The following is a 21,751-nucleotide window of genomic DNA, read 5'->3' on the forward strand; positions in this document are numbered from 1 at the left end:
TAACAGATACGCGGGAGTGACTTACGGACTGGAATATAATCGAGGGGTTCAGGGTGGTTTATATATAGAATAACAGATACCCGGTAGTGAGTTACAGACTGGAATCTAATCGAGGGGTTCGGGGTGGTTTATACATAGAATAACAGACACCCGGGAGTGAGTTACAGACTGGAATCTAATCGAGGTGTTCAGGGTGGTTTATATATAGAATAACAGATACCCGGGAGTGAGTTACAGTCTGGAATCTAATCGAGAGGTTCGGTGTGGTTTATACATAGAATAACAGATACCCGGGAGTGAGTTACAGACTGGAATCTAATCGAGGGGTTCGGGGTGGTTTATATATAGAATAACAGATACCCGGGAGTGAGTTACAGACTGGAATCTAATCAAGGGGTTCAGGGTGGTTTATATATAGAATAACAGATACCCGGGAGTGAGTTACAGACTGGAATCTAATCGAGGGGTTTGGGGTGGTTTATATATAGAATAACAGATACCCGGGAGTGAGTTACAGACTGGAATCGAATCGAGGGGTTCGGGGTGGTTTATATATAGAATAACAGATACCTGGGAGTGAGTTACAGACTGGAATCGAATCGAGGGGTTCGGGGTGGTTTATATATAGAATAACAGATACCTGGGAGTGAGTTACAGACTGGAATCTAATCGAGGGTTTCAGGGTGGTTTATATATAGAATAACAGATACCCGGGAGTGAGTTACAGACTGGAATCTAAATGAGGTGTTCGGGGTGGTTTATATATAGAATAACAGATACCCGGGAGTGAGATACAGACTGGAATCTAATCGAGGGGTTCGGGGTGGTTTATATATAGAATAACAGATACCCGGGAGTGAATTACAGACTGGAATCTAATCGAGGTGTTCGGGGTGGTTTATATATAGAATAACAGATACCTGGGAGTGAATTACAGATTGGAATCTAATCGAGGGGCTCAGGGTGCTTTATATATAGAATAACAGATACCCGGGAGTGAATTACAGACTGGAATCTAATCGAGGTGTTCGGGGTGGTTTATATATAGAATAACAGATACCTGGGAGTGAATTACAGATTGGAATCTAATCGAGGGGTTCGGGATGATTTATATATAGAATAACAGATACCCGGGAGTGAGTTACAGACTGGAATCTAATCGAGGGGTTCGGGGTGGTTTATATATAGAATAACACACACCGGGGAGTGAGTTACAGACTGGAATCTAATCGAGGGGTTCGGGGTGGTTTATATATAGAATAACAGATACCCGGGAGTGAGTTACAGACTGGAATCTAATCGAGGGGTTCGGGGTGGTTTATATATAGAATAACAGATACCCGGGAGTGAGTTACAGACTGGAATCTAATCGAGGGGTTCGGGGTGGTTTATATAAAGAATAACAGATACCCGGGAGTGAGTTACAGACTGGAATCTAATCGAGGGGTTCAGGGCGGTTTATATATAGAATAACAGATACCCGGGAGTGAGTTACAGACTGGAATCTAATCGAGAGGTTCGGGGTGGTTTATATATAGAATAACAGATACCCGGGAGTGAGTTACAGACTGGAATCTAATCGAGGAGTTCGGGGTGGTTTATTTATAGAATAACAGATACCCGGGAGTGAGTTACAGACTGGAATCTAATCGAGGGATTCGGGGTGGATTATAATTAGAACAACAGATACCCGGGAGTGAGTAACAGACTGGAATCTAATCGAGGGGTTCGGGGTGGTTTATATATAGAATAACAGATACCCAGGAGTGAGTTACAGACTGGAATCTAATTGAGGTGTTCGGGGTGGTTTATATATAGAATAACAGATACCCGGGAGTGAGTTCCAGACTGGAATTTAATCGAGGGGTTCGGGGTGGTTTATATATAGAATAACAGATACCCGGGAGTGAGTTACAGACTGGAATCTAATCGAGGGGTTCGGGGTGGTTTATATATAGAACAACAGATACCCGGGAGTGAGTAACAGACTGGAATCTAATCGAGGGGTTCGGGGTGGTTTATATATAGAATAACAGATACCCGGGAGTGAATTACAGACTGGAATCTAATCGAGGGGTTCGGGGTGGTTTATATATAGAATAATAGATACCCGGGAGTGAGTTACAGACTGGAATCTAATCGAGGGGTTCGGGGTGGTTTATCCATAGAATAACAGATACCCGGGAGTGAGTTACAGACTGGAATCTAATCTAGGGGTTCAGGGTGGTTTATATATAGAACAACAGATACCCGGGAGTGAGTTACAGACTGGACTCTAATCGAGGGGTTCAGGGTGGTTTATATATCGAATAACAGATACCCGGGAGAGAGTTACAGACTGGAATCGAATCGAGGGGTTCGGGGTGGTTTATATATAGAATAACAGATACCCAGGAGTGAGTTACAGACTGGAATCTAATCGAGGTGTTCGGGGTGGTTTATATATCGAATAACAGATACCCGGGAGAGAGTTACAGACTGGAATCGAATCGAGGGGTTCGGGGTGGTTTATATATAGAATAACAGATACCCGGGAGTGAGGTACAGACTGGAATCTAATCGAGAGGTTCGGGGTGGTTTATCCATAGAATAACAGATACCCGGGAGTGAGTTACAGACTGGAATCTAATCGAGGGGTTCGGGGTGGTTTATATATAGAATAACAGATACCGGGGAGTGAGTTACAGACTGGAATCTAATCGAGGGGTTCGGGGTGGTTTATATATAGAATAACAGATACCCGGGAGTGAGTTACAGACTGGAATCTAATCGAGGGGTTCGGGGTGGTTTATATATAGAATAACAGATACCGGGGAGTGAGTTACAGACTGGAATCTAATCGAGGGGTTCAGGGTGGTTTATATATAGAACAACAGATACCCGGGAGTGAGTTACAGACTGGACTCTAATCGAGGGGTTCAGGGTGGTTTATATATCGAATAACAGATACCCGGGAGAGAGTTACAGACTGGAATCTAATCGAGGGGTTCAGGGTGGTTTATATATAGAATAACAGATACTCGGGAGTGAGTTACAGACTGGAATCGAATCGAGGGGTTCGGGGTGGTTTATATATAGAATAACAGATACCCGGGAGTGAGATACAGACTGGACTCTAATCGAGGGGTTCGGGGTGGTTTATATATAGAATAACAGATACCCGGGAGTGAGTTACAGACTGGAATCTAATCGAGGGGTTCGGGATGGTTTATATATAGAATAACAGATACCCGGGAGTGAGTTACAGACTGGAATCTAATCGAGGGGTTCGGGGTGGTGTATATAGAGAATAACAGATACCCGGGAGTGAGTTACAGACTGGAATCTAATCGAGGGGTTTTGTTTGGTTTATATATAGAATAACAGATACCCGGGAGTGAGTTACAGACTGGAATCTAATCGAGGGGTTCGGGGTGGTTTATATATAGAATAACAGATACCCGGGAGTGAGTGACAGACTGGAATCTAATCGAGGTGTTCGGGGTGGTTTATATATAGAATAACAGATACCCGGGAGTGAGTTACAGACTGGAATCTAATCGAGGGGTTCGGGGTGGTTTATATATAGAATAACAGATACCCAGGAGTGAGTTACAGACTGGAATCTAATCGAGGGGTTCGGGGTGGTTTATATATAGAATAACAGATACCCGGGAGTGAGTTACAGACTGGAATCTAATCGAGGGGTTCAGGGTGGTTTATATATAGAGTAACAGATACCCGGGAGTGAGTTACAGACTGGAATCTAATCGAGGGGTTCGGGGAGGTTTATATATAGAATAACAGATGCTCGCGAGTGAGTTATGATTCATGTTTAATCAAATTCTTTTGACTGTGTTGTATTCTAGGTGTCCCATGATTTTCCATTGAACTTCAATACCAGTAATCCCGAGTGTGATGGTGAGTTTTCAAAGCATACTCACACTCATTCACACTCTCACACACACTCACACAGACATTCACACTTTCACACACATTCACACACATACACACTCACGCTCATTCACACCCACACTCACACACACACATTCACACAGATACTCACACATTCACACACGCACACACACTCACACACACACATACTCATACACATTCACACACCAATGGTAGCACAGTGGTTAGTACTGTTGCTTCACAGCTCCAGAGTCGCAGGTTCGATTCCGGCTTGGGTCACTGTCTGTGCGGAGTCTGCACGTCCTCCCCGTGTGTGCGTGGGTTTCCTCCGGGTGCTCTGGTTTCCTCCCACAGTCCAAAGATGTGCAGGTTAGGTGGATTGGCCACGATAAATTGCCCCTTAGTGTCCAAAATTGCCCTTGGTGTTGGGTGGGGTTACTGGGTTATGGGGATAGGGTGGAGGTGTTGACTTTGGGTAGGGTGCTCTTTCCAAGAGCCGGTGCAGACTCGATGGGCCGAATGGCCTCCTTCTGCACTGTAAATTCTATAAAAATCTATGAAACACACTCGTGCACACTCTCAAACACACACTTGCACACTCTCAAACACACACTTGCACACCCTCTCATACACACACTCTCAAACACACACTCTCAAACACACACTCGCACGCACTCTCAAACACACACTCGCACACACTCTCATACACACACTTGCACACACTCAAACACACACTCGCACACACCCAAACACACACTCGCACACACTCTCAAACACACACTCGCACACACTCTCAAACACACACTCGCACACACTCAAACACACACTCGCGCACACTCTCAAACACACACTCGCACACACTCTCAAACACACACTCGCACACTCCAAAATCACACTCGCACAACTCAAACACACACTCGCACACACTCTCAAACACACACTCGCACACAATCTCAAACACACACTCGCACACACTCAAACACACACTCGCACACTCCAAAATCACACTCGCACACACTCAAACACACACTCGCACACACTATCAAACGCACACTCGCACACACTCTCAAACACACACTCGCACGCACTCTCAAACACACACTTGCACACACTCTGAAACACACACTTGCACACACTCTCAAGCACACACTCGCACACACTCAAACACACACTCGCACACACTCTCAAAATCACACTCGCACACACTCTCAAACACACACTCGCACACACTCCCAAACACACACTCGCACACACTCTCAAACACACATTCGCACACACTCTCAAACACACACTCGCACACACTCAAACACACACTTGCGCACACTCTCAAACACACACTCGCACACACTCTCAAACACACTCACACACACTCTCAAAGACACACTCGCACACACTCTCAAACACACACTCGCACACACTCTCAAACACACTCGCACACACTTTCAAAGACACTCTCGCACACACTCTCAAACACACACTCACACACACTCTCAAACACACACTTGCACACACTCTCAAACACACACTCGCACACACTCTCAAACACACACTTGCACACACTCTCAAACACACACTCGCACACAATCTCAAACACACACTCGCGCACACTCTCAAAGTTACATTCGCACACACTCTCAAACACACACTCACACACTCGCACACACACTCGCACACACTCTCAAACACACACTCGCAAACACTCTCAAACACACACTCGCACACAATCTCAAACACACACTCGCTCACACTCAAAAACAGACACTCGCACACACTCTCAAACACACACTCGCACACTCTCTCAAACACACACTTGCACACACTCTCAAACACACACTCGCAAACACACACTCGCACACATTCTCAAAGACACACTCTCAAACACACACATCTGAAACACACACTCTCACACACACACTCGCACTCACTCTCAAACACACACTCGCACACACACTCGCACACAATCTCAAACACACACTCGCACGCACTCTCAAACACACACTTGCACACACTCTCATACACACACTCGCACACACTCAAACACACACTCGCACACACTCTCAAACACACACTCGCACACACTCTCAAACACACACTCGCACACACTCAAACACACACTCGCGCACACTCTCAAACACACACTCGCACACACTCTCAAACACACACTCGCACACTCCAAAATCACACTCGCACAACTCAAACACACACTCGCACACACTCTCAAACACACACTCGCACACACTCTCAAACACACACTCGCACACTCCAAAATCACACTCGCACACACTCAAACACACACTCGCACACACTATCAAACGCACACTCGCACACACTCTCAAACACACACTCGCACGCACTCTCAAACACACACTTGCACACACTCTGAAACACACACTTGCACACACTCTCAAGCACACACTCGCACACGCTCAAACACACATTCGCACACACTCTCAAAATCACACTCGCACACACTCTCAAACACACACTCGCACACACTCAAACACACACTCGCGCACACTCTCAAACACACACTCGCACACACTCAAACACACACTCGCACACTCCAAAATCACACTCGCACAACTCAAACACACACTCGCACACACTCTCAAACACACACTCGCACACACTCTCAAACACACACTCGCACACACTCTCAAACACACACTCGCACACTCCAAAATCACACTCGCACACACTCAAACACACACTCGCACACACTATCAAACACACACTCGCACACACTCTCAAACACACACTCGCACGCACTCTCAAACACACACTTGCACACACTCTGAAACACACACTTGCACACACTCTCAAGCACACACTCGCACACACTCAAACACACACTCGCACACACTCTCAAAATCACACTCGCACACTCTCTCATACACACACTCGCACACACTCCCAAACACACACTCGCACGCACTCTCAAACACACATTCGCACACACTCTCAAACACACACTCGCACACACTCAAACACACACTTGCGCACACTCTCAAACACACACTCGCACACACTCTCAAACACACTCATACACACTCTCAAAGACACACTCGCACACACTCTCAAACACACACTCGCACACACTCTCAAACACACTCGCACACACTCTCAAAGACACTCTCGCACACACTCTCAAACACACACACTCTCAAACACACACTTGCACACACTCTCAAACACACACTCGCACACACTCTCAAACACACACTTGCACACACTCTCAAACACACACTCGCACACACTCTCAAACACACACTCGCGCACACTCTCAAAGTCACATTCGCACACACTCCCAATCACACACTCACACACTCGCACACACACTCGCACACACTCTCAAACACACACTCGCAAACACTCTCAAACACACACTCGCACACACTCTCAAACACACACTCGCACACACTCAAAAACAGACACTCGCACACACTCTCAAACACACACTCGCACACTCTCTCAAACACACACTTGCACACACTCTCAAACACACACTCGCACACACTCTCAAACACACACTCGCACACATTCTCAAAGACACACTCTCAAACACACACATCTGAAACACACACTCTCACACAAACACTCGCACTCACTCTCAAACACACACTCACACACACTCTCAAACACACACTCTCAAAGACACACCCGCACACACTCTCAAACACACACTCACACACTCTCAAACACACACTCGCACAAACTCTCAAACACACACTTGCACACACTCTCAAACACACACTTGCACACACTCTCAAACACACACTCGCACACACTCTCAAACACACACTCTCAAAGACACACTCTCAAAGACACACTCTCAAACACACACTCGTACACACTCTCAAACACACACTCTCAAAGACACACCCGCACACATTCTCAAACACACACTCACACACTCTCACACTCTCAAACACACACTCTCACACACTCTCAAACACACACTCACACACACTCTCAAACACACACTCGCACACTCTGAAACACACACTTGCACACACTCTCAAACACACACTCGCACACACTCTCAAACACACACTCGCACACACTCTCAAACACATACTCTCAAAGACACACTCTCAAAGACACACTCTCAAACACACACTCTCAAACACACATTTGCAAACACACTCTCAAACACACACTCTCAAAGACACACTCTCAAACACACACTCACACACACTCACACACACTCTCAAACACACTCTCAAAGACACACTCTCAAAGACACACTCTCAAACACACACTCGCACACACTCTCAAACACACACTCGCGCACGCTCTCAAACACACACTCTCAAACACACGCTCTCTAACACACACTCTCAAACACACACTCTCAAACACACACTCACACACACTCTCAAACACACTCTCAAAGACACACTCTCAAAGACACACTCTCAAACACACACTCGCACACACTCTCAAACACACACTCGCACACTCTGAAACACACACTTGCACACACTCTCAAACACACACTCGCACACACTCTCAAACACACACTCGCACACACTCTCAAACACATACTCTCAAAGACACACTCTCAAACACACACTCTCAAACACACACTCTCAAACACACATTTGCAAACACACTCTCAAACACACACTCTCAAAGACACACTCTCAAACACACACTCACACACACTCTCAAACACACTCTCAAAGACACACTCTCAAAGACACACTCTCAAACACACACTCGCACACACTCTCAAACACACACTCGCACACGCTCTCAAACACACACTCTCAAACACACACTCTCAAACACACACTCGCACACACTCTCAAACACACACTCGCACACACTCTCAAACACACACTCGCACACGCTCTCAAACACACACTCTCAAACACACACTCTCAAACACACACTCTCAAACACACACTCGCAAACACACACTCTCAAACACACACTCTCAAAGACACACTCTCAAACACACACTCACACACACTCTCAAACACACACTCTCAAAGACACATTCTCAAAGACACACTCTCAAACACACACTCGCACACACTCTCAAACACACACTCGCACACGCTCTCAAACACACTCTCAAACACACACTCTCAAACACACACTCTCAAACACACACTCGCACACAGTCTCAAAGACATACTCTCAAAGACACACTCTCAAAGACACACTCTCAAACACACACTCTCAAACACACATTTGCAAACACACTCTCAAACACACACTCTCAAAGACACACTCTCAAACACACACTCACACACACTCTCAAACACACTCTCAAAGACACACTCTCAAAGACACACTCTCAAACACACACTCACACACACTCTCAAACACACACTCGCACACGCTCTCAAACACACACTCTCAAACACACACTCTCAAACACACACTCTCAAACACACACTCGCACACACTCTCAAACACACACTCGCACACACTCTCAAACACACACTCGCACACACTCTCAAACACACTCACACACACTCTCAAAGACACACTCGCACACACTCTCAAACACACACTCGCACACACTCTCAAACACACTCGCACACACTCTCAAAGACACTCTCGCACACACTCTCAAACACACACTCTCAAACACACACTCGCACGCACTCTCAAACACACACTCGCACACTCCAAAATCACACTCGCACACACTCAAACACACACTCGCACACACTATCAAACGCACACTCGCACACACTCTCAAACACACACTCGCTCACACTCAAAAACAGACACTCGCACACACTCTCAAACACACACTCGCACACTCTCTCAAACACACACTAGCACACACTCTCAAACACACACTCGCACACACTCTCAAACACACACTCGCACACACTCTCAAACACACTCACACACACTCTCAAAGACACACTCGCACACACTCTCAAACACACACTCGCACACACTCTCAAACACACTCGCACACACTCTCAAAGACACTCTCGCACACACTCTCAAACACACACACTCTCAAACACACACTTGCACACACTCTCAAACACACACTCGCACACACTCTCAAACACACACTTGCACACACTCTCAAACACACACTCGCACACACTCTCAAACACACACTCGCGCACACTCTCAAAGTCACATTCGCACACACTCTCAAACACACACTCACACACTCGCACACACACTCGCACACACTCTCAAACACACACTCGCAAACACTCTCAAACACACACTCGCACACACTCTCAAACACACACTGGCACACACACAAAAACAGACACTCGCACACACTCTCAAACACACACTCGCACACTCTCTCAAACACACACTTGCACACACTCTCAAACACACACTCGCACACACTCTCAAACACACACTCGCACACATTCTCAAAGACACACTCTCAAACACACACATCTGAAACACACACTCTCACACACACACTCGCACTCACTCTCAAACACACTCACACACACTCTCAAACACACACTCTCAAAGACACACCCGCACACACTCTCAAACACACACTCACACACTCTCAAACACACACTCGCACACACTCTCAAACACACACTTGCACACACTCTCAAACACACACTCGCACACACTCTCAAACACACACTCTCAAAGACACACTCTCAAAGACACACTCTCAAACACACACTCGTACACACTCTCAAACACACACTCTCAAAGACACACCCGCACACACTCTCAAACACACACTCACACACTCTCACACTCTCAAACACACACTCTCACACACTCTCAAACACACACTCACACACACTCTCAAACACACACTCGCATACTCTGAAACACACACTTGCACACACTCTCAAACACACACTCGCACACACTCTCAAACACACACTCGCACACACTCTCAAACACATACTCTCAAAGACACACTCTCAAAGACACACTCTCAAACACACACTCTCAAACACACTCTCAAACACACACTCTCAAAGACACTCTCAAACACACACTCACACACACTCTCAAACACACTCTCAAAGACACACTCTCAAACACACACTCGCACACACTCTCAAACACACACTCGCGCACGCTCTCAAACACACACTCTCAAACACACGCTCTCAAACACACACTCTCAAACACACACTCTCAAACACACACTCACACACACTCTCAAACACACTCCCAAAGACACACTCTCAAAGACACACTCTCAAACACACACTCGCACACACTCTCAAACACACACTCGCACACTCTGAAACACACACTTGCACACACTCTCAAACACACACTCGCACACACTCTCAACCACACACTCGCACACACTCTCAAACACATACTCTCAAAGACACACTCTCAAAGACACACTCTCAAACACACACTCTCAAACACACATTTGCAAACACACTCTCAAACACACACTCTCAAACACACGCTCTCAAACACACACTCTCAAACACACACTCTCAAACACACACTCACACACACTCTCAAACACACTCCCAAAGACACACTCTCAAAGACACACTCTCAAACACACACTCGCACACACTCTCAAACACACACTCGCACACACTCTCAACCACACACTCGCACACACTCTCAAACACATACTCTCAAAGACACACTCTCAAAGACACACTCTCAAACACACACTCTCAAACACACATTTGCAAACACACTCTCAAACACACACTCGCAAAGACACACTCTCAAACACACACTCACACACACTCTCAAACACACTCTCAAAGACACACTCTCAAAGACACACTCGCACACACTCTCAAACACACACTCGCACACGCTCTCAAACACACACTCTCAAACACACACTCTCAAACACACACTCGCACACACTCTCAAACACACACTCGCACACACTCTCAAACACACACTCGCACACGCTCTCAAACACACACTCTCAAACACACACTCTCAAACACACACTCTCAAACACACACTCGCAAACACACACTCTCAAACACACACTCTCAAAGACACACTCTCAAACACACACTCACACACACTCTCAAACACACACTCTCAAAGACACATTCTCAAAGACACACTCTCAAACACACACTCGCACACACTCTCAAACACACACTCGCACACGCTCTCAAACACACTCTCAAACACACACTCTCAAACACACACTCTCAAACACACACTCGCACACACTCTCAAACACATACTCTCAAAGACACACTCTCAAACACACACTCACACACACTCTCAAACACACTCTCAAAGACACACTCTCAAAGACACACTCTCAAACACACACTCACACACACTCTCAAACACACACTCGCACACGCTCTCAAACACACACTCTCAAACACACACTCTCAAACACACACTCGCACACACTCTCAAACACACACTCGCACACACTCTCAAACACACACTCGCACACGCTCTCAAACACACACTCTCAAACACACACTCTCAAACACACACTCGCACGCACTCTCAAACACACACTTGCACACACACTGAAACACACACTTGCACACACTCTCAAACACACACTCGCACACACTCTCAAAATCACACTCGCAAACACACACTCGCACACACTCAAACACACACTTGCGCACACTCTCAAACACACACTCGCACGCACTCTCAAACACACTCACACACACTCTCAAAGACACACTCGCACACACTCTCAAACACACACTCGCACACACTCTCAAACACACTCGCACACACTCTCAAAGACACTCTCGCACACACTCTCAAACACACACTCACACACACTCTCAAACACACACTTGCACACACTCTCAAACACACACTCGCGCACACTCTCAAACACACACTTGCACACACTCTCAAACACACACTCGCACACACTCTCAAACACACACTCACGCACACTCTCAAAGTCACATTCGCACACACTCTCAAACACACACTCACACACTCGCACACACACTCGCACACACTCTCAAACACACACTCGCAAACACTCTCAAACACACACTCGCACACACTCTCAAACACACACTCGCACACACTCAAAAACAGACACTCGCACACACTCTCAAACACACACTCGCACACTCTCTCAAACACACACTTGCACACACTCTCAAACACACACTCGCACACACTCTCAAACACACACTCGCACACATTCTCAAAGACACACTCTCAAACACACACATCTGAAACACACACTCTCGCACACACACTCGCACACGCTCTCAAACACACACTCTCAAACACACACTCTCAAACACACACTCGCACGCACTCTCAAACACACACTTGCACACACACTGAAACACACACTTGCACACACTCTCAAACACACACTCGCACACACTCTCAAAATCACACTCGCAAACACACACTCGCACACACTCAAACACACACTTGCGCACACTCTCAAACACACACTCGCACGCACTCTCAAACACACTCACACACACTCTCAAAGACACACTTGCACACACTCTCAAACACACACTCGCACACACTCTCAAACACACTCGCACACACTCTCAAAGACACTCTCGCACACACTCTCAAACACACACTCACACACACTCTCAAACACACACTTGCACACACTCTCAAACACACACTCGCACACACTCTCAAACACACACTTGCACACACTCTCAAACACACACTCGCACACACTCTCAAACACACACTCACGCACACTCTCAAAGTCACATTCGCACACACTCTCAAACACACACTCACACACTCGCACACACACTCGCACACACTCTCAAACACACACTCGCAAACACTCTCAAACACACACTCGCACACACTCTCAAACACACACTCGCACACACTCAAAAACAGACACTCGCACACACTCTCAAACGCACACTCGCACACACTCTCAAAGACACACCCGCACACATTCTCAAACACACACTCACACACTCTCAAACACACACTCTCACACACTCTCAAACACACACTCACACACACTCTCAAACACACACTCGCACACTCTGAAACACACACTTGCACACACTCTCAAACACACACTCGCACACACTCTCAAACACACACTCGCACACACTCTCAAACACATACTCTCAAAGACACACTCTCAAAGACACACTCTCAAACACACACTCTCAAACACACATTTGCAAACACACTCTCAAACACACACTCTCAAAGACACACTCTCAAACACACACTCACACACACTCACACACACTCTCAAACACACTCTCAAAGACACACTCTCAAAGACATACTCTCAAACACACACTCGCACACACTCTCAAACACACACTCGCGCACGCTCTCAAACACACACTCTCAAACACACGCTCTCAAACACACACTCTCAAACACACACTCTCAAACACACACTCACACACACTCTCAAACACACTCTCAAAGACACACTCTCAAAGACACACTCTCAAACAGAAACTCGCACACACTCTCAAACACACACTCGCACACTCTGAAACACACACTTGCACACACTCTCAAACACACACTCGCACACACTCTCAAACACACACTCGCACACACTCTCAAACACATACTCTCAAAGACACACTCTCAAAGACACACTCTCAAACACACACTCTCAAACACACATTTGCAAACACACTCTCAAACACACACTCTCAAAGACACACTCTCAAACACACACTCACACACACTCTCAAACACACTCTCAAAGACACACTCTCAAAGACACACTCTCAAACACACACTCGCACACACTCTCAAACACACACTCGCACACGCTCTCAAACACACACTCTCAAACACACACTCTCAAACACACACTCGCACACACTCTCAAACACACACTCGCACACACTCTCAAACACACACTCGCACACGCTCTCAAACACACACTCTCAAACACACACTCTCAAACACACACTCTCAAACACACACTCGCAAACACACACTCTCAAACACACACTCTCAAAGACACACTCTCAAACACACACTCACACACACTCTCAAACACACACTCTCAAAGACACATTCTCAAAGACACACTCTCAAACACACACTCGCACACACTCTCAAACACACACTCGCACACGCTCTCAAACACACTCTCAAACACACACTCTCAAACACACACTCTCAAACACACACTCGCACACAGTCTCAAAGACATACTCTCAAAGACACACTCTCAAAGACACACTCTCAAACACACACTCTCAAACACACATTTGCAAACACACTCTCAAACACACACTCTCAAAGACACACTCTCAAACACACACTCACACACACTCTCAAACACACTCTCAAAGACACACTCTCAAAGACACACTCTCAAACACACACTCACACACACTCTCAAACACACACTCGCACACGCTCTCAAACACACACTCTCAAACACACACTCTCAAACACACACTCTCAAACACACACTCGCACACACTCTCAAACACACACTCGCACACACTCTCAAACACACACTCGCACACACTCTCAAACACACTCACACACACTCTCAAAGACACACTCGCACACACTCTCAAACACACACTCGCACACACTCTCAAACACACTCGCACACACTCTCAAAGACACTCTCGCACACACTCTCAAACACACACTCTCAAACACACACTCGCACGCACTCTCAAACACACACTCGCACACTCCAAAATCACACTCGCACACACTCAAACACACACTCGCACACACTATCAAACGCACACTCGCACACACTCTCAAACACACACTCGCTCACACTCAAAAACAGACACTCGCACACACTCTCAAACACACACTCGCACACTCTCTCAAACACACACTTGCACACACTCTCAAACACACACTCGCACACACTCTCAAACACACACTCGCACACACTCTCAAACACACTCACACACACTCTCAAAGACACACTCGCACACACTCTCAAACACACACTCGCACACACTCTCAAACACACTCGCACACACTCTCAAAGACACTCTCGCACACACTCTCAAACACACACACTCTCAAACACACACTTGCACACACTCTCAAACACACACTCGCACACACTCTCAAACACACACTTGCACACACTCTCAAACACACACTCGCACACACTCTCAAACACACACTCGCGCACACTCTCAAAGTCACATTCGCACACACTCTCAAACACACACTCACACACTCGCACACACACTCGCACACACTCTCAAACACACACTCGCAAACACTCTCAAACACACACTCGCACACACTCTCAAACACACACTGGCACACACACAAAAACAGACACTCGCACACACTCTCAAACACACACTCGCACACTCTCTCAAACACACACTTGCACACACTCTCAAACACACACTCGCACACACTCTCAAACACACACTCGCACACATTCTCAAAGACACACTCTCAAACACACACATCTGAAACACACACTCTCACACACACACTCGCACTCACTCTCAAACACACTCACACACACTCTCAAACACACACTCTCAAAGACACACCCGCACACACTCTCAAACACACACTCACACACTCTCAAACACACACTCGCACACACTCTCAAACACACACTTGCACACACTCTCAAACACACACTCGCACACACTCTCAAACACACACTCTCAAAGACACACTCTCAAAGACACACTCTCAAACACACACTCGTACACACTCTCAAACACACACTCTCAAAGACACACCCGCACACACTCTCAAACACACACTCACACACTCTCACACTCTCAAACACACACTCTCACACACTCTCAAACACACACTCACACACACTCTCAAACACACACTCGCATACTCTGAAACACACACTTGCACACACTCTCAAACACACACTCGCACACACTCTCAAACACACACTCGCACACACTCTCAAACACATACTCTCAAAGACACACTCTCAAAGACACACTCTCAAACACACACTCTCAAACACACTCTCAAACACACACTCTCAAAGACACTCTCAAACACACACTCACACACACTCTCAAACACACTCTCAAAGACACACTCTCAAACACACACTCGCACACACTCTCAAACACACTCACACACACTCTCAAACACACTCCCAAAGACACACTCTCAAAGACACACTCTCAAACACACACTCGCACACACTCTCAAACACACACTCGCACACTCTGAAACACACACTTGCACACACTCTCAAACACACACTCGCACACACTCTCAACCACACACTCGCACACACTCTCAAACACATACTCTCAAAGACACACTCTCAAAGACACACTCTCAAACACACACTCTCAAACACACATTTGCAAACACACTCTCAAACACACACTCTCAAACACACGCTCTCAAACACACACTCTCAAACACACACTCTCAAACACACACTCACACACACTCTCAAACACACTCCCAAAGACACACTCTCAAAGACACACTCTCAAACACACACTCGCACACACTCTCAAACACACACTCGCACACACTCTCAACCACACACTCGCACACACTCTCAAACACATACTCTCAAAGACACACTCTCAAAGACACACTCTCAAACACACACTCTCAAACACACATTTGCAAACACACTCTCAAACACACACTCGCAAAGACACACTCTCAAACACACACTCACACACACTCTCAAACACACTCTCAAAGACACACTCTCAAAGACACACTCGCACACACTCTCAAACACACACTCGCACACGCTCTCAAACACACACTCTCAAACACACACTCTCAAACACACACTCGCACACACTCTCAAACACACACTCGCACACACTCTCAAACACACACTCGCACACGCTCTCAAACACACACTCTCAAACACACACTCTCAAACACACACTCTCAAACACACACTCGCAAACACACACTCTCAAACACACACTCTCAAAGACACACTCTCAAACACACACTCACACACACTCTCAAACACACACTCTCAAAGACACATTCTCAAAGACACACTCTCAAACACACACTCGCACACACTCTCAAACACACACTCGCACACGCTCTCAAACACACTCTCAAACACACACTCTCAAACACACACTCTCAAACACACACTCGCACACACTCTCAAACACATACTCTCAAAGACACACTCTCAAACACACACTCACACACACTCTCAAACACACTCTCAAACACACACTCGCACACACTCTCAAACACACACTCGCACACACTCTCAACCACACACTCGCACACACTCTCAAACACATACTCTCAAAGACACACTCTCAAAGACACACTCTCAAACACACACTCTCAAACACACATTTGCAAACACACTCTCAAACACACACTCGCAAAGACACACTCTCAAACACACACTCACACACACTCTCAAACACACTCTCAAAGACACACTCTCAAAGACACACTCGCACACACTCTCAAACACACACTCGCACACGCTCTCAAACACACACTCTCAAACACACACTCTCAAACACACACTCGCACACACTCTCAAACACACACTCGCACACACTCTCAAACACACACTCGCACACGCTCTCAAACACACACTCTCAAACACACACTCTCAAACACACACTCTCAAACACACACTCGCAAACACACACTCTCAAACACACACTCTCAAAGACACACTCTCAAACACACACTCACACACACTCTCAAACACACACTCTCAAAGACACATTCTCAAAGACACACTCTCAAACACACACTCGCACACACTCTCAAACACACACTCGCACACGCTCTCAAACACACTCTCAAACACACACTCTCAAACACACACTCTCAAACACACACTCGCACACACTCTCAAACACATACTCTCAAAGACACACTCTCAAACACACACTCACACACACTCTCAAACACACTCTCAAAGACACACTCTCAAAGACACACTCTCAAACACACACTCACACACACTCTCAAACACACACTCGCACACGCTCTCAAACACACACTCTCAAACACACACTCTCAAACACACACTCGCACACACTCTCAAACACACACTCGCACACACTCTCAAACACACACTCGCACACGCTCTCAAACACACACTCTCAAACACACACTCTCAAACACACACTCGCACGCACTCTCAAACACACACTTGCACACACACTGAAACACACACTTGCACACACTCTCAAACACACACTCGCACACACTCTCAAAATCACACTCGCAAACACACACTCGCACACACTCAAACACACACTTGCGCACACTCTCAAACACACACTCGCACGCACTCTCAAACACACTCACACACACTCTCAAAGACACACTCGCACACACTCTCAAACACACACTCGCACACACTCTCAAACACACTCGCACACACTCTCAAAGACACTCTCGCACACACTCTCAAACACACACTCACACACACTCTCAAACACACACTTGCACACACTCTCAAACACACACTCGCGCACACTCTCAAACACACACTTGCACACACTCTCAAACACACACTCGCACACACTCTCAAACACACACTCACGCACACTCTCAAAGTCACATTCGCACACACTCTCAAACACACACTCACACACTCGCACACACACTCGCACACACTCTCAAACACACACTCGCAAACACTCTCAAACACACACTCGCACACACTCTCAAACACACACTCGCACACACTCAAAAACAGACACTCGCACACACTCTCAAACACACACTCGCACACTCTCTCAAACACACACTTGCACACACTCTCAAACACACACTCGCACACACTCTCAAACACACACTCGCACACATTCTCAAAGACACACTCTCAAACACACACATCTGAAACACACACTCTCGCACACACACTCGCACACGCTCTCAAACACACACTCTCAAACACACACTCTCAAACACACACTCGCACGCACTCTCAAACACACACTTGCACACACACTGAAACACACACTTGCACACACTCTCAAACACACACTCGCACACACTCTCAAAATCACACTCGCAAACACACACTCGCACACACTCAAACACACACTTGCGCACACTCTCAAACACACACTCGCACGCACTCTCAAACACACTCACACACACTCTCAAAGACACACTTGCACACACTCTCAAACACACACTCGCACACACTCTCAAACACACTCGCACACACTCTCAAAGACACTCTCGCACACACTCTCAAACACACACTCACACACACTCTCAAACACACACTTGCACACACTCTCAAACACACACTCGCACACACTCTCAAACACACACTTGCACACACTCTCAAACACACACTCGCACACACTCTCAAACACACACTCATGCACACTCTCAAAGTCACATTCGCACACACTCTCAAACACACACTCACACACTCGCACACACACTCGCACACACTCTCAAACACACACTCGCAAACACTCTCAAACACACACTCGCACACACTCTCAAACACACACTCGCACACACTCAAAAACAGACACTCGCACACACTCTCAAACGCACACTCGCACACACTCTCAAAGACACACCCGCACACATTCTCAAACACACACTCACACACTCTCACACTCTCAAACACACACTCTCACACACTCTCAAACACACACTCACACACACTCTCAAACACACACTCGCACACTCTGAAACACACACTTGCACACACTCTCAAACACACACTCGCACACACTCTCAAACACACACTCGCACACACTCTCAAACACATACTCTCAAAGACACACTCTCAAAGACACACTCTCAAACACACACTCTCAAACACACATTTGCAAACACACTCTCAAACACACACTCTCAAAGACACACTCTCAAACACACACTCACACACACTCACACACACTCTCAAACACACTCTCAAAGACACACTCTCAAAGACATACTCTCAAACACACACTCGCACACACTCTCAAACACACACTCGCGCACGCTCTCAAACACACACTCTCAAACACACGCTCTCAAACACACACTCTCAAACACACACTCTCAAACACACACTCACACACACTCTCAAACACACTCTCAAAGACACACTCTCAAAGACACACTCTCAAACAGAAACTCGCACACACTCTCAAACACACACTCGCACACTCTGAAACACACACTTGCACACACTCTCAAACACACACTCGCACACACTCTCAAACACACACTCGCACACACTCTCAAACACATACTCTCAAAGACACACTCTCAAAGACACACTCTCAAACACACACTCTCAAACACACATTTGCAAACACACTCTCAAACACACACTCTCAAAGACACACTCTCAAACACACACTCACACACACTCTCAAACACACTCTCAAAGACACACTCTCAAAGACACACTCTCAAACACACACTCGCACACACTCTCAAACACACACTCGCACACGCTCTCAAACACACACTCTCAAACACACACTCTCAAACACACACTCGCACACACTCTCAAACACACACTCGCACACACTCTCAAACACACACTCGCACACGCTCTCAAACACACACTCTCAAACACACACTCTCAAACACACACTCTCAAACACACACTCGCAAACACACACTCTCAAACACACACTCTCAAAGACACACTCTCAAACACACACTCACACACACTCTCAAACACACACTCTCAAAGACACATTCTCAAAGACACACTCTCAAACACACACTCGCACACACTCTCAAACACACACTCGCACACGCTCTCAAACACACTCTCAAACACACACTCTCAAACACACACTCTCAAACACACACTCGCACACAGTCTCAAAGACATACTCTCAAAGACACACTCTCAAAGACACACTCTCAAACACACACTCTCAAACACACATTTGCAAACACACTCTCAAACACACACTCTCAAAGACACACTCTCAAACACACACTCACACACACTCTCAAA

The 21,751-nt window shown here is 46.6% G+C and overlaps 2 protein-coding genes across 4 annotated transcripts in view; one reads left to right on the plus strand and one right to left on the minus strand.

The window, feature by feature from the left end:
• LOC140418131 (copine-6-like) overlaps positions 1-21,751 on the minus strand; it is a 581,759-nt gene that overhangs the window by 213,294 nt on the left and 346,714 nt on the right. The window lies entirely within an intron of this gene.
• LOC140418129 (copine-6-like) overlaps positions 1-21,751 on the plus strand; it is a 111,541-nt gene that overhangs the window by 61,368 nt on the left and 28,422 nt on the right. Inside the window, exon 7 of the mRNA XM_072501542.1 lies at positions 3,849-3,900. Coding sequence (XP_072357643.1) covers positions 3,849-3,900 — 52 coding nt within the window. The remainder of the gene's footprint in view (positions 1-3,848; positions 3,901-21,751) is intronic.

Source organism: Scyliorhinus torazame, chromosome 5 (assembly GCF_047496885.1).
Source record: "Scyliorhinus torazame isolate Kashiwa2021f chromosome 5, sScyTor2.1, whole genome shotgun sequence".
Lineage (NCBI taxonomy): Eukaryota > Metazoa > Chordata > Chondrichthyes > Carcharhiniformes > Scyliorhinidae > Scyliorhinus > Scyliorhinus torazame.